This window comes from Mastomys coucha, unplaced genomic scaffold (genome assembly GCF_008632895.1).
Source record: "Mastomys coucha isolate ucsf_1 unplaced genomic scaffold, UCSF_Mcou_1 pScaffold15, whole genome shotgun sequence".
Classification (NCBI taxonomy): Eukaryota; Metazoa; Chordata; class Mammalia; order Rodentia; family Muridae; genus Mastomys; species Mastomys coucha.
Window position 1 is genome coordinate 107,586,870 of NW_022196897.1, and position 14,710 is coordinate 107,601,579.

General features: G+C 50.8%; 1 protein-coding gene across 1 annotated transcript in view; it reads right to left on the reverse strand.

Annotated features, from left to right (window-relative positions):
• Positions 1-719: 719 nt before the first annotated feature.
• Duox2 (dual oxidase 2) overlaps positions 720-14,710 on the reverse strand; it is a 17,984-nt gene continuing 3,993 nt past the window's right edge. Inside the window, exons 8-31 of the mRNA XM_031373250.1 lie at positions 14,390-14,492; positions 13,314-13,477; positions 12,439-12,614; positions 12,101-12,219; positions 11,659-11,796; positions 11,286-11,399; positions 10,927-11,129; positions 10,436-10,621; positions 9,300-9,525; positions 9,123-9,216; positions 7,725-7,912; positions 7,206-7,275; positions 6,820-6,903; positions 5,944-6,122; positions 5,535-5,765; positions 5,358-5,457; positions 4,686-4,735; positions 4,297-4,424; positions 3,911-4,064; positions 2,357-2,589; positions 2,021-2,179; positions 1,583-1,738; positions 1,360-1,488; positions 720-1,228 (exon numbers count right to left, since the gene is read on the reverse strand). Of these exons, the coding sequence (XP_031229110.1) occupies positions 1,106-1,228; positions 1,360-1,488; positions 1,583-1,738; positions 2,021-2,179; positions 2,357-2,589; positions 3,911-4,064; positions 4,297-4,424; positions 4,686-4,735; positions 5,358-5,457; positions 5,535-5,765; positions 5,944-6,122; positions 6,820-6,903; positions 7,206-7,275; positions 7,725-7,912; positions 9,123-9,216; positions 9,300-9,525; positions 10,436-10,621; positions 10,927-11,129; positions 11,286-11,399; positions 11,659-11,796; positions 12,101-12,219; positions 12,439-12,614; positions 13,314-13,477; positions 14,390-14,492 (3,507 nt within the window). The 3' untranslated portion in view covers positions 720-1,105. The remainder of the gene's footprint in view (positions 1,229-1,359; positions 1,489-1,582; positions 1,739-2,020; positions 2,180-2,356; positions 2,590-3,910; positions 4,065-4,296; positions 4,425-4,685; positions 4,736-5,357; positions 5,458-5,534; positions 5,766-5,943; positions 6,123-6,819; positions 6,904-7,205; positions 7,276-7,724; positions 7,913-9,122; positions 9,217-9,299; positions 9,526-10,435; positions 10,622-10,926; positions 11,130-11,285; positions 11,400-11,658; positions 11,797-12,100; positions 12,220-12,438; positions 12,615-13,313; positions 13,478-14,389; positions 14,493-14,710) is intronic.

A 14,710-nucleotide genomic window follows, 5' to 3' on the forward strand; every position in this document is an offset into this window, starting at 1 on the left:
GTCTACCAGTAGAACAACCAAACAAACAGATACATCTCTGTATTGAAATGATACTCAGCAATAAAAAGGAACAAACGTCCAACAGACACAATGGCACGGATGAATCATAAAAGCATCATGGGATAAGAAAGAGGCCAATATCAAAAGTGCATTCCATATGACCCCAAAGTACAGTGACCGAAGTCACATTAGTGGTTGCTTTTATGTGAGGGAGATTCACTGGGGAAGCTTCTGGGGTAGCTGGAATGTTGAAATGTTTTCATCTATCTTGACCAGGATGATAGCTACTATAAGACTTATACACTTTATGCAAATACACCTCAACTGTACATATGTTACAGGTCAGTTTTTTAGTAAAATTCCAGGGAAAGAAGGAAAAGGGTCTTCCCCGGTAGAGATGACATCTGTGTCCTTGGCTCCGGGGGCCGATTCCCCAACAGTAAGAGGCTTCCAGTGCCCTAACTGCACAAACCGGGAAAACTGTTCTGCTTCCTCTGGGGGAAGGGAGCTGAGGGGTTTGGGGGTGTGTGGTAGAGAGACCTTTGTGTCTTGACCCTGGAGCCCGGGGAATACCTTCATGCTCACAGGAGGACTCACTAAAGGGTCAAGACAGCAATGGATGGCTTTAGGAACTCAGGGCATCTATTTTCTGGCAGTCTTATGGCTTTGTGGCCCTCTCAGAGCAGGAAGGTGTGGGGCAGATGCTGGGGGAAAAGACCCAGGGCCTGAGTCGAGGCCGGTGGGCCGTGCAGGCTTTCAGTATGTGGTTTCTGAGGCAAACTCAGAGAAGCCTGACATGCTTCCCTTAAATGATTCCCCCAAGAAAAGTCCACAGCAATACAGCAGTTTTGGGAAGGCAAAACAGAAACAGAGACCTATCAGAGGCGATCCCAGCGTTCTGTTCCTATCCACACTTGGGCTTCCCTCTCCTCACTGTACATCCCATAACTTACTGTGACACCAGCTAGGTATTGGAGTGGCCTTGTCTACCTGCCCAGAACATAGGAGCTGTGCGAAGTGGGGCTCCAGTTCCCTGGCTGTGGTCTCAAGTGACAGTAACAATGAAGGAGAACAGCAGACAGGACTAGGACCGCGGAGAGCAGGCTCAGAAGTTCTCATAATGATGCACAAAGTGGGCCCGGTCCTGCCTGTTGATTAGCTGGCAGGACTTCTCCACATTCTTGGTCATCCCTGGAGGACCACAACTGAAGACTCCAATCTTATGTACCTGTCCATGGAGAGACATGTGTACTGAAACGCCCACTGCCCAGGGAGATCAGCTTCTCCAGCCTGACCATAATAATCAGACCAAGATGAGACAGTTAAATAGGGTCCTAGGGTGGGAGGGGATGGACCCACCTGTGGATGAACCTCCTGCAGAGAGTTGAAGAAGAGTTCAAAGGGAGGGCGGCCAAAGTGGGTGACAGATCGCAAGCCCGTGAACAAACTCCTGTTCAGCGCCTTCTGGAAGTGCCTCTCACAGATGTACTGGCAAACAAAATGGGGGAGGAAGGTTATTGCTGGGACCAACCCTTGGACCTGGGAGTAGCCCACCTGCCATGCCTGGCTGGCCCTGACCTACCAACATGGTGGTCCTGAGGTCAAACTTCTCAGCCAGCTGAGTAATATAGATGTGCACAGACACTAGGTCCTGGCGGTCGTTCTCCTCCACCTCCCGGATGATGTCAGCCAGCCACTCAAACTGCCTCTGCGTCCTTGTCACCCAGATGAAGTAGATCTGAGGACACACACTGGGGCTCAGGGACAGCTCAGGTCTGGCTCCCCTCCCTACATTCTGAGAGGCTAGGAAGCCTCAGGTATCCTGTGTAGAGCAATGTCTTAGCCTCCAGTGGACAAAGGCCAGCAGAGATCCTTCCAGTCACTCTCCTAGCCACACTCTGAACTGCTGTGTGTAATGGTTCCCATAGACCCTGCAGTTGGAAGCCAGGATTGATCTGCTGTGATGGCAGGGCTCCATTGGGCCACACATTTCCCATGCAGAGTGGGAAAGGATGCTCACCTTCTTACAGAGCATCTGGCTGCCCATGGATGATTTGAAGACCAGGTCTTTGAGGATGGAGGCAAAGGGGGTGACTCCAATGCCCCCTCCTACCAGCACCGACACCTCAAACTTATGCCATTCCTGGTGTCCCTCTCCAAATGGTCCATCAAGATACAGCTGACAAGAGAAGGAGAAGTGAGATGAGCCAGGCCCTGCCTCAGCTCTGAGGGGAAGACTAACAGAGGTAGGGACACAGTACACCTCAGTGCTCTTTCAGACTAGATTTGTCATGAAAGGTACTGGGGCATCTAGTGTCAGGGTACATGGAGCGGGAACATTCCCAGGGATGGGCACCTTTGGGTATCTGGCACAGGTGCCACCCGCTGGGGGTGAGTAGATCTCTCTGAGGCGAGTGGTCCAAGGTCCCACAGCCCGGATGTGCAGGCTGAGCGTGTCTTCATGGGGTGCAGAGGTCAGCGTGAAGGGGTGATACTCATTGGTGCCCAGACTCAGGCAGGCGATTCGTACCCACTGCCCTGATTTGTACTCAAACGTCTTGGGCCTCTGGAACTGCAAGTGGGTAACCCCTAGGGGTCAGAGTCGGAGAGGAGCCTAGATCAGAAACTGTACCTGGAGACTGACAGGTAGGTGTCTGTCTGCTCTTTCTACACTGCTGAGGCCCAGAGGGTCTCACACGGTCACATGGTCTAGGTAGGTGGTGTGCTGGGGCGGAGAGTTTCCTGTTTCCTGGGTACCTCTGCCGCAGTACCTCTGCACCTCATCCTGCAGAGGGAGCGGGCTCCTAGCACTGCCAGAATAACAGTCTACCGGGTGAAGGGCTCTTCAGATGGCCAGAGGCTTATCAAACCTCCCCCCACGGAGGTAACTTTCAGGAATGTCTGCATGCCTTACAAGCAACATACTTTGTTACCAAATCTTAGTTGGATAGTGTCTGTTGCCTGACCACAGCTGGTTCCCAGGTTTACCTAGGAGGCTAACAAGTTTTGGACAGTATGAAAGGCTACTTTAACTTTATCCTCAGGTAATCTTTTTTTTTTTTTTTTCTGAGACAAGATTTCTCGGTATAGCCCTGGCTGTCCTGGAACTCATTCTGTAGACCAGGCTGGCCTCGAACTCAGAAATCCACCTGCCTCTGCCTCCCAAGTACTGGGATTAAAGGCATGCGCCACCACTGCCTGGCTATCCTCATGTAATCTTAACTGAATAAAATGTTAACCGAAATAAGATCTTAACTGAAATAAAGCTGAAATGAAATTGAACTCTTTACAACGTTAATCCTAAAGGTTAGATGACGTTATGATACCTAAATCACCTCCTGCCTCCCTCTATAGTGATATGAACCTCCACAACAGCCAGTTCAGACACAGCAGCAATCCTGCTGTCAGGGCTCTTTGCCTCTGTCCGATGTGAACCAGGCTGCACACTGAAGCCCTCTCCTCCCGGAGCATTGTTTCCACCTGCCACTTCCCAGCATCACTTCTCACTGTCTGCGGGTCTTTTTCTTTATTTTTAATTATGTGTATATATGTTTGTCCATGTGTGGGTATATGCACAAGTGAGTGCAGGTGCCATGAAGGACAGAAGAGGGCACTGTATTCCCTGGAGCTGGTTATGAGCTGCCTGATGTGAGTGCTGGGAACTGACCTCAGGTCCTTTGAAAGAGCAGAAAGTGCTCTTAACTGCTGAGTTATCTCCCTAGCCCTTTGTCTGCGAGTCTCATGAGGAACTAAGCATAGCTCTTCTTGAGGTGTCATTTCTATTAGAAAATCTTCAGAGTTCAGGGTTCCTCCAGAGGCTGTCAGAGGTAGGGCTCAGGAAACCTGACAAGCCCCCACCATGTCTGAGGAGCAGACTGGCTCTCCATGCCTGGGTCAGACCAGGCCTTACCTGAAGGCAGCAGCTCAGCCTTCACCACGCTGATCTCCACCTTCTTCCGGCTCAGGCTCACCAGCTTGTCCCCTCCATAGATAATTGCCGGGACCAGGAAGTAGATGTGGAAGCTGGGTAATTGGATGAGGGCATAGCTGCCATGGATGATGAGCTGGAAACATGGCCAGTTAGTAAAGCTCCGCCCCCCAGCCCCCCAGTGGCTCCTCCTTGCCAGGCATGGCCCACCCAGGCACTGGCTCTGAGCGGGCATAGACCCAAGGGTAGGTCTCAGAGCTCAGGATCACAATCCTTGCATCTAATTCTCCATCTTCCCTACTTTACCCTCCCTTTCCACCCCCTGTGCCCCCCTCCAAGGTTCACCCCTGCCCAGGGAAGGCACTCACCAGGGCATAAAGCACAACATAGAGGTGGTGGGTCAACCAGAAGCCCCGGAAACTGTGGCGGCGGAAGTGGTGGGAGGCGAAGACGTACATGATGGCCAAGACCAGGAGCAGGAGTACTCCTGTCATACCTGGGGGCAGGAGGACAGGGTCAGTGGTTATCCTTGGAACCTCATCCCAAGCTGAAAATACAACAGGATATCTCCCCACGCGATTCTACTGGGTTTCCACTCTACTCCGGCAGGGCTTCAGAATAGTGTATCTGCAGAGGCTGCCACTGTCAGAAAAGGGGCCTATGGCTATTACAGACCAGTGTGTATTCAGGAAGGGGAGAAAAAGGAGGAGATACGCAGTCGGAGTGCTCAGATCCCACACACAGCTCCACTTCCTACCTGGAACTGTCTCAAAGAACCACCAGTAGTACTTTGGGGGAAACTTGGACCTGTGGGGTAAAGGCAGAGTGAACCTCTGGCTGAGGTAGAAGGGTGTTTGCCACTCCCACACCACAGCCTGATGCTGCCCCCGACTCCCGAGGTTACTAGGACTCCACTAAGATGGCTAAGGGATCCACTGTCACGATTCTACCCCTCACCCACCGCAGCTTTTCCTGCTAGTCTATCTTACATTCTCTTCCCGCAGTTGACCCTTGCTTGCCTCCTGGAGTACTTGGTCCATTATTCTGTGAGATTAGTGAGGGCAGGGACTTGTGTTCTGTGCACAGCAAAAGTGTTAAACAATTGCTTGCACCTATCTGGAAAAGCCCTGCTCTCTGGCACTTGAATAAAACACCCAGCACATGGTATATAAATATTTGTCCAATGAGCAGATATCAAACTGAGATAATAAACTGTGTGTCAAATGGGAAAGAGGCTATGATGTCACCTCCTAAGGTCCTTTCCTGGCCAGTCATGGACAGCTTCCTTCCTGAAGGACACCTTCCCCATGAGGGACAGCTTTGCGCCTACATACACAGAGAAGCTGTGCTTCTGTGGCCATCTATTTCTTTCCTATTACACCCTTATGCCCACCCAGAGGACCCTAGGGGTGCCTTCCCCTGAACTGACCCATCATTCACAAAGACGTTAGGGAAGACACAGGCCATCAGGCTGAGGGGACTAACTGAGAAGATGTACACATTGACTGCATGTCCAGCACTGTGCAGAACTGAAAGACACATCATGTCAGAGATATTATCTTGGACCAACACTACTCCTAACTCTCCCAACCCAGGAGCCACATACCAGCTAGGACAACTGCAGCCATAGCAATCCAGCGATGGAAGTCCACAGCGGCATCGAAGGGAATGTAACGGTTGAGGAAGGTCTCCCGCAGGAAGGTGATGAGGTTGCGGCACATGGTGAGCAGGATGTAGGAGAACATGAAGGAGATGCTGGCCGCTGTGCCCCGGGACAGGATGATGCCCACATAGGTGGTTTCTTCAATGTCCGTGGGTGGAGAGGCAAACCCGTAGTCTGGAGCCAGAGTTGAGGCAGATTAGCATTACACACAAGACAGGATCCTGAGCCTGAGTCAGGATACCTGGGTTCTACTGTCCACCCTGAGGACTGGGAAGGGCAGCCAGAGGACTCTTCACTCCCCACTGAGGTATGGCATGTTCCCTGCCCACTGCCCACCACCTGGCACTCTTACAGTAGGCACGGTCTGCAAACAGGCCTATGCAGATGGCTGAGAAGATTGTGACACACACAATGTGACGTCGATAGTTTTCCACAAATCGCTTGAACTGCTTGAACTTCTGGGCCAGGAAGCCCCTCTGTGTTTTCTCCTGCAGTGCCTCCGTGTACAGCCGGGGAGAGGGTCCCATTACCCTGGAGCAGTGATAGACAGGGCACTGGTGAGGAAGGGGTTCCTTGGCTTTCCCTCAGCACTACCCATAAGTGAAGATCTAGTAAATATGAAGGACGGGTCATACCACTGGGAGGGAGGCAAGCAGTACCTGCCTCCCAACCCTCATTCCGATTCTTGTTCCAGACACCTCCCTTTCTCCACACCCAGTCTACCTTCTCTTCTCTGTCTCTCTGTGTCTGTGTCTGTATCTCTGTCTCTCTCATTCTGCACTCCCATCCTTTGCTCTCTACACTGGCCTACTTCTATCCTCAAGGTAGCAGAAGCCAGGAGGTCTCTTACAGCCATGGTGGTAGAGCTGTGAGCTAGGCATCTTGCCTGAAAATGAGTTTTAGAGACTGAGTGAAGACTGGGTCAGGAGATGCTCCAGCCCTCCAGTGGGCAGCTCTGAGGGAAGCTCAAGGAGCCACTTTCTCATCAGTGTCTTGTCTCTCCTGCTAAGGGCCATGAGTCCCTCCCTGATGGTACACCCTACAGGAAAAGAGGCAGCGGGTTTCCTGGCCCAGGAGCTACAGCAGTTCAGGTGTTTCCTGGAGTGGTACTAGTGCCACATCATGTGTGTCGAATGGAAGGAGACTTGAGGTGGTGTGTCAAGAGCTCAGGGATCCTGAGACGTCTTTCCAAGAATCCTGGGAATTCAGGAATCTAGGAAATACTCACTTTTTGCCAAACCTCTTCTTTAGGCCAGGATTTCCGAGTTCTGGGTTTTCCATGTCAGAGAGTGCCATTTCCGGGGGGCAGGAACTGAAAAATCAGACAAATCAAAGCCCTGGAACCTGTTTTCTTTTGATTGTTGCAGCCAGGAGAAGAACTGCCATGTCAGAGTTGGGGTGGAGTCCAGGAAAGGTCCCCAAGATCAGGAAAGGACAAAGCAGGATGAGCAGCTACAGTCTGCTACCGTCTGCTCATCTGTCCTCAGGGTGTCTCAGGCCCGGAGTGGTAGGGAAAGAACCAAAGCTCCTGCAGAGCACAGGCTGTAGACATCTGATCAGTAGCTGCCATGGATCTAGCCAAGGAGACCACCCAGTCCCTCCCATCCCACACACCTGTTCCCAGGAGTCCTGGTGATGAACGAGACTCGACAGGCATTGTTTTGTTTAAAGATGTCCCTCTTGCCTAGAAAAGAGAACAGGAGCTCAGATTGGCTTCTCTGGAAGGGCGGAGGGTGGGATAGGAGGCCGTTCTCTCCTGGGCCCTGGAAAGGCTGCTCAGCATTCAATAGTGACTTAGTCATGTTCAGATCTGGGGTGTCAGCCCCATTTTCCTCCCTGTACACAGGGCAGACAGTGTGCCCAAAAAAGAAAGGGGCTACCATCCGGAAGATAGAACTCTACATGTTCTTTGTGGAAAAGAAAACAAAGTCCCCTGCTCTGGCCAGATACGTCCCAAGCCAATGCCCATGGCATGCCCCTTGGCTTAGTGAGCAACTTTGCACAGTGTACAACTTGTCTCTGAATATGAGCTCAGTACTAAGCACCAAGAACTGGAAGGGAAGAAAATAAGACCTGTGTTATGTCTACCAGAAACTCTGTTCTGAAGACTCCTCGTCTGCCACACTTACACACCTCCAGCTCCACCTTTGACACAGAGCTTCGTGAATTGGAGATCTTTGTCGTGGTCCCGAAGCATGAAATGGAAGTCCTCCCAGGTCAGCTCCTCCTTGTCCTGGAAGCCCGACTCCCGGAACATGGACTCCACCACCTCAGCCAGCTGGGCCTTGGACAGGCAGTTGTTGGAGATCTCGATGAAGGACCTAGAGGAGTATAGAAACAGTAGCTACCATCCAGCAAAGTCAGGCTCCAGGCAGGTCTCCAGATTACCTAATGTGGTCACCATCAACCTGGGAAATGGCACTGGGAGGTATCATTCAGCTTAAAGGTGACACTAAAGCCAGTGAGGTGATGGCTGCAGGCTCAAAGGACCTTGATAGCTTAGAAAAGCAGTGTTCCCCCCCCACCCCGTCTCAAAGAAATGGAAACAAATGGGATAGAATAACACTTGCTGAAGAGATGGGTCAAGGATATACCATGACCCTCTCTTATGATGGGCTGACTGGCGATGCTCTTCTGTGGAAGCCCTCCCATACCCACCCACCTCTTAGATCCCACTTTCACCACCCAAAGAGGACACTAGAGTGTAGGAGGAGAGTGGCTAAAATGGCAGCTGCCTCCTTATGCCAATACCCTAGGGCATGTGGAGGACCCGCTTGGGCTCAAGTCTGATGGCACCCACAGTGACAGCTGCAGTGGCAACTCTTCTCACATTGTCTGCTGGGACAAAAACAAGTGTGTGTGTGCAAGGCCAAGCAAGCACCATCACCATGCTAAAAAGCATCATGCCATTGAGGCAAAGCAAGATGCACACATTTTATTATAGGCTGAAAAAATGGGAGCTGCCATTGCTAATGGGACCTCCTCCCTCCTCCTGGATTTCCTACACATAGCCAGGACTGGACCTGCAGTGACATGCTGATGAGATACAGGCTGTAGTCATTTTTATTGTTTTAGAAGTCTGTGTTAGGAACTGGAAAGAGGCTCCGTGGTTAAGAGTCTTTTTCAGTGGACTATGCACCAAATGTCTACATGTTAATCTCAGCATGGAAAAAAAGAAGCAGATTCAAGAAGAAATGAAGAAATATGCCTTGTGGTGCTTGAAGGGAGTTACTGCTAAGGTTCTGTCCTTGGGAATGAGAAGTTGAGGGTGCTCATAACTGGCCTTTATTGGCATCTTAAAACTAGAACAGTGTTTCTGGTAGTTTTAGATAGTATGCATATGGATCCTGTTAAAGGCAGGGACCTGCCTAGGTGATGTTTTGAAGTTGGATGTCTTGAGAATTCAGGATATAGTATGCACCATTCAACATGGATGGCCACTTAGCCACCTTGCCTGCCCTCCTCTGATCTGAGTTGCTTTCCTGGTTAAAACATTAAGATATTTTGGGATTGGAAAGGCCCAGCCTGTACCGCATCATGGTGAAGAATTCATCCTTGGAGAGGAAGCCGTTTCCATCCAGGTCATACATGGTAAACATTAGGCGGGACTTATCCTCTGGGGAACCTGAGAGAGAAAAGGGATAGAGGTTACCTCCTTGCTAACAAACCCATGGTTCCTCAGATGCTCTGCTAGTCCCCACCCCACACCTTTCATGAAGACCACCAGGATGTCCAAGAACTCTCGGAAGGATATGTAGCCATTGCCATCCTTGTCAGCCAGACAAAACATGGACTCCACAAACATATCCTGGGGCTTGAGGCCTAGGGAGTCCGCAAACTCAGCTCTGCTCAGCTCACAGGTCAGAGCCTCTCGTACTTGCTGGGATGAGTCCAGGGGCAGAGTCCCTGCATCAGCCTGATTGATGTCCAGCACCTGCATTTGGGCAGTCACAGAGAGGAAGAGGAGGAGGTTGGGCCTAGCTTACCCAGCTGGGATAGAAGCAGCTCAATGACTTCATATCTCCCTTGTGTGCAGTTCAGAAAACCCACTCCTAAACACACTGATTGGGACCTCTACTCTCCCAGAGGAAGGGCCAACTGACTCTATACAAGCTTTCTACTTCTCTCTGGACCCAAGCTCCATCCAGCAAGGATAGTACTGATGGGGAGAAAAGGAGAAAGTAAGATGCAGGGAGCAAAGTTGGGGAATGAAAAGAGAAAGAGCCTGTTCTAGAAGCAGTGGATATTGGCTATAACATGACAAACAGAGCTGAGCCTATATGCTCATACTAATTCAGATAGCACTGCCATGTGCCTAGAATCTGAATTCTATCAGTGTACAGATCATTTAAAACTAACACATCACTACCATTTGTTATGCCCGCAATGTACCAAGTACTTAGGCTAAACACTGTCTATAAAATGGTGGTTTTTTTCAAACTCAAGTCTACAATCAGCATCACCTAGAAAGATTTATTAAAATGAAGCTTTCTGGGGATCACCCCCAGAGCTTCTCATTCAATCTGTTTGGGGAGGATCCTGAACATCAGTGTTTCTAATAAGTTTCCAAGTCAGTTGACGATGCTGACCCAGAGGTACCACTAGAGAATCCATCACATAGATGATCTCACCAGCCCCTCTCAGCAATGCAGTGGACACAGTGTTAGTCACTGTTCATTAGATGTCGAGGTGAGCAATACAGAGACAAGAACATAAGCATTGCCTAAGGATCCAACCAAGGCTGTCTCTCTCTAGCCTACAGTGTGAAATCTTAATTCACCCACTCGAACCCATCCAGCTCAGGTTGGCTCCATCCCCCGTGTCAAGTATATAACTCATGGCACCTGAGCAAAAAGCTGTCTGAAGAAGATCTCCAAGATGCCTGCCCGCTGCTGCTTTGTCACCGCCTTTCTCAATAGCTCTTTCTCATCCACCTCGGCTATGCGGAGGCTGGGAGTGCAGCAGATCCAGAGGTCTTGCAACAGCCGCACAAAGGTACCCCGTTCCTCTTCAGAGTTAAACATCAGCACCTAGGTTGCAGAAGAGGCTCATCATGTCTGGAGCTGGCTTTTCTGCTCTAGTTCTGCTTCAAAGGGACCTCAGGCTGAGGGAAGAAGAGAAGTCTCTTCCCTGACCATCCAGGCTGTGGTCAGAGAGTGACCTCTGGGGGGGGGGGCGTCAAGTGAGTCTGGAAACTCCATAAAGGAGCCTCCTTTCTCCAGCATCCGCCTTCGTGGATGAACTCTGTAGCTGAGAACACAGAACTGAGAAGACTCACAAATGAGAGGGAATACATATGAAAACAGCCAACAGGGGGAGGCAGGGCAAGCTGTACCAGGTCATACTCCTTGGGGATCTTGAGCAGCAGGGTGCGGCATCCACGGTTGCTGGACAGGATGAGGTTGACCTGCTGGGGGGGCTGCAGTTGGATGGTCCGGAGCACGGTGAACCGTTTGTCAAGGACCTGCAGACCCCTGTCTGGAAGCAGCTGGAGAGTGACTGGATAGCTCTTCTCCCTAGGGCCTGGCCACTCCATGGCTGAGGAGAGGACAATTGCGTAGTGGCTCAGCAGAGGTCTCTGAGCCCAGGGGATTCTCTGATCAGATCATGCGGTTCTAGTGAGCCTGACTTCCACTCCCACTCCTCAGGCCCGGACTCCCTTTCCCTTCTCCTGGGCCTCCTCAGGCTTCTCACCTGGTACTCCATCACTGGCTGTTTGTTTCTTCAGACTCTCTTTGCCTTTCTTTAGTAACATCTTGCGTTCTCGGTTCCGGAAATGAGCCACTACCCCAGCGACAATCAGACTCACTGAAGGGGATGGGAAGAGACTTGTGAGAGGGAAGAAGGCCCCTTGCCTCATAGCTTCGAGGGGAGCTTCAGGTAGAGCTCCTTAGCTACCCAGGAGTTCTCTGAGCCCGGCTCAAGCTACACAAAGCAGCTAGCCCTGAAAACCAGCATGTAGTGGGGTGGTGGAGGGCAGTGGGGTGGGGTAGGGAGAGGAATGGACCAGGCCAGTCTGTGAAGAGGAGAGGGTCAGAAAAGAGGTAGGGAGAGCTAAAGCGCTTACCTAATGGAAAGCAACAGACAGCCACGAGGGTGACACCGTAGCCAGCACCACTGCCCTCAAAGTAGTCAATCACAGTAACGGGTGCACACTGGGGCAAGCCTTCAGTTGTGAGTTGCTGAGGCTGTGGGCAGGGTGCACCTGAGGGATAAGTCACAGAAGTCTGAGTCCAAGAGTCCTACTCCTTGGGTAAGCTTCTTCCCCTGTCTTAGGGAAGGACCAAATATCTTCTCCCATTTTCAAACCTACCCCTCCGGAACTTGTTCTTCTCAATAGACCTCCTCCATATCTAATCTCTCAGCATCCACCTGCTCGATTGCTAGGTAAAGCTCTTGGGTCAGCCCAGACTATAGCATAGGAGGCAGCCCGACACAAAAAAGTAGATGGCATGGCACAGACGACTCTGACCCATACTATTGCTTGTCTGTTCTCCCAGGATAGTCACCTTCCTGCCAGAAGAAAACATTGGGCTGCAAGGCACCGGGGTCCACGTTGGAGACAGCGACCAGCACATCCCGCAAGGTGGTGTTTCTGATTTCTGCAATCTCCTCCTTGGAGAACAGCCTGAATGGGGGAGGGGGAAGGCCATTGCTGGGGTAGGAAGGGGATTTCAGTCCTCCAGTAACCTCAGGCCCAAAGATCCATGTGAAGAAAGAGACTGGAATGGATGAAAGTGTGGTAGGCCCCTGGAATCAAGACCTGTGGAGGCTTTCTAGGGCCGGACAGAGAGTCTAGGGCCCCACACCAAGGTGAAGTCTGAAGCAGGGCCCAGCCAGGCCTTACCCATTCCTAGTGTTCTCAAACCAGTAGCGATCACCATCCCGAAGCCTCACAAACTGGTCAAGAATGATGTTGCTGAATAGAGGTCCAGGGTCCCCGTGGCTCTCCAGGAGTCCACCCAGGAGTAGTTCCAACTTGGACAGGTCCTGGTTGTACAGAGCAGCTGTGGCCTCCAGCACCTGGAACATCATGGAAGGTAACAAATGTGCACGTGACCTCACCAACAATGTCCTCAGTAAAACTGCAACACTAAGAGTAACTACGTCATATCCCCCCCCCCCCCCCCCCCCCCCCGACAAAGTTTCTCTGTGTAGCCCTGGCTGTCCTGGAACTCACTCTGTAGACTAGGCTGGCCTCAAACTCAGAAATCTGCCTGCATCGGCCTCCTAAGTGCTGGGATTAAAGGCGTGCACCACCACTGCCCTGCATAAATTCTTACATAGATCAAGTGAGTTCACCTGTGTAGAGATATTTGGAACAGCGCTGCTGTTGAAAGTTTTGGCTGCCAATATCTTGTGTATGTATGTATGTATGTATGTATGTATGTATGTGTGTGTGTACATGTTTCTGTAAGTGAGTATATGTGCGTGTAGATGCCAGTAGTTGACATGGAGTCTTCCTCAATTACTCGCTATCATTTTCTTTGAAACAGGGTCTCTCCATAAACCTGGGTATCCCTGTTTTGGCTGGGTTGGCTTTCTAGTAAGGGTCAGGAGTCCACCTAACTCTGCCTCCCTAGGACAGGGATCCCCCAAACATGTCAGACTTTTATGTGGGTGCTGAATATCTTAATTCAGGTCCCAAATGCTTGTGACAGTCATGTCACCAACTGAACCACCCCCCAACTGCCATTGTTATTGCTATTATTTATTACTAACCTGGGGTTCTACTTGGGGGTTGAGAGCACTCCAGTTCTTAGGAGGCTCCAGTCCCAAGGCCAACAGCGCCTGGCTATAACTGGGCAGTCCCATATCTCGGCCACGTTGGATACTGCTAGCCACGTAGTCTGTGCGGGAGAATCTCTCTGGGCCAGGCCAGTAATCTGAAAAGAGACCAAGCTTTGAGTCAGTTATCCCAGCCCTCTCTGTACACTGCAGCCTTACACCCAGCTGTCTAGAGCTCTCCTCAGCCCCAGACCCCAGCACTCCTCTACATGACATCAGTGACCTTGTTGGCTGTGGAGTCTATGTCACCATGTGTGGTCAGGGGCACTTTTTCTTTTCTTTTTCGTTTCTTTTCTTTTTTTGGGGGGGTGGTGGTTCGAGACAGGGTTTCTCTGTGTAGTCCTGGCTGTCCTGGAACTCACTCTGTACACCAGGCTGGCCTCGAACTCAGAAATCCGCCGGCCTCTGCCTCCCAAGTGCTGGGATTAAAGGCGTGCACCACCACCGCCCGGCCAGGGGGGCACATTTTTTACAAAGGTTTTCTAAGACTCAAGATAAGTCTTGATACTGCTTGTCCCAACTTTTTTTATTTTAAAGATTTATTTATTATATGTTAAGTACACTATAGCTCTCTTCAGACGCACCAGAAGAGGGTATCAGATCTCATGGGTGTTATGAGCCACCATATGGTTGCTGAGATTTGAACTCAGGACCTTCCGTAGAGCAATCAATACTCTTAACCGCTGAGCCATCTCTCTAGCCCTGCTTGTCCCAACTTTAAAACACGACTAGATAAGAACCCTTACGACCTAAGTAAACACCAGAGATGCTGTTTGATTGCTCTACCACCCATCTGTCCACCATATTCAGGCATAGTCAAAATAAAAGCAACACAAACACAAAACTATAATTGAGGCGGGGAGCTCAAATTTCAACTTCTTCTGACATGTATTTGAAGTCTGAGAGTGTACATCTGTGTGTCTGCATCATGGGTACTCCAGGGCTGCGTGTTAACTAACTCAGAAGGATTCTCAGACTTCCCGCTCCGACACCCCACCCTCTGAGCTCACCTCTCAGGTCTTCAATCACTATCCTGTCCTCCAGCTCTGAGATCTGGGAAGCCATTCCCAGCAGCAGCTGGTCCACATCCTGAGCAGTCTTCAGACTGGGGTTCTGGAAGTAAACACTACCCTTAAGATTTTTGACCCTGGACCTGTAGCGCCTCAGGAAAACAGTCACACACTCTCTCTCTCTCACTTTCTTGCTTGATCTCTCTCTGTCTCTTACTCCTCACTCCTCTTCTCCCCCTCCCTTTCCCTCCCCCCCTCCCCCGTCCCTGTCCCCTCCTCCCTTCCCTCACCTTTTTCCACTTCCTTTCTTTTCCTCTCTCT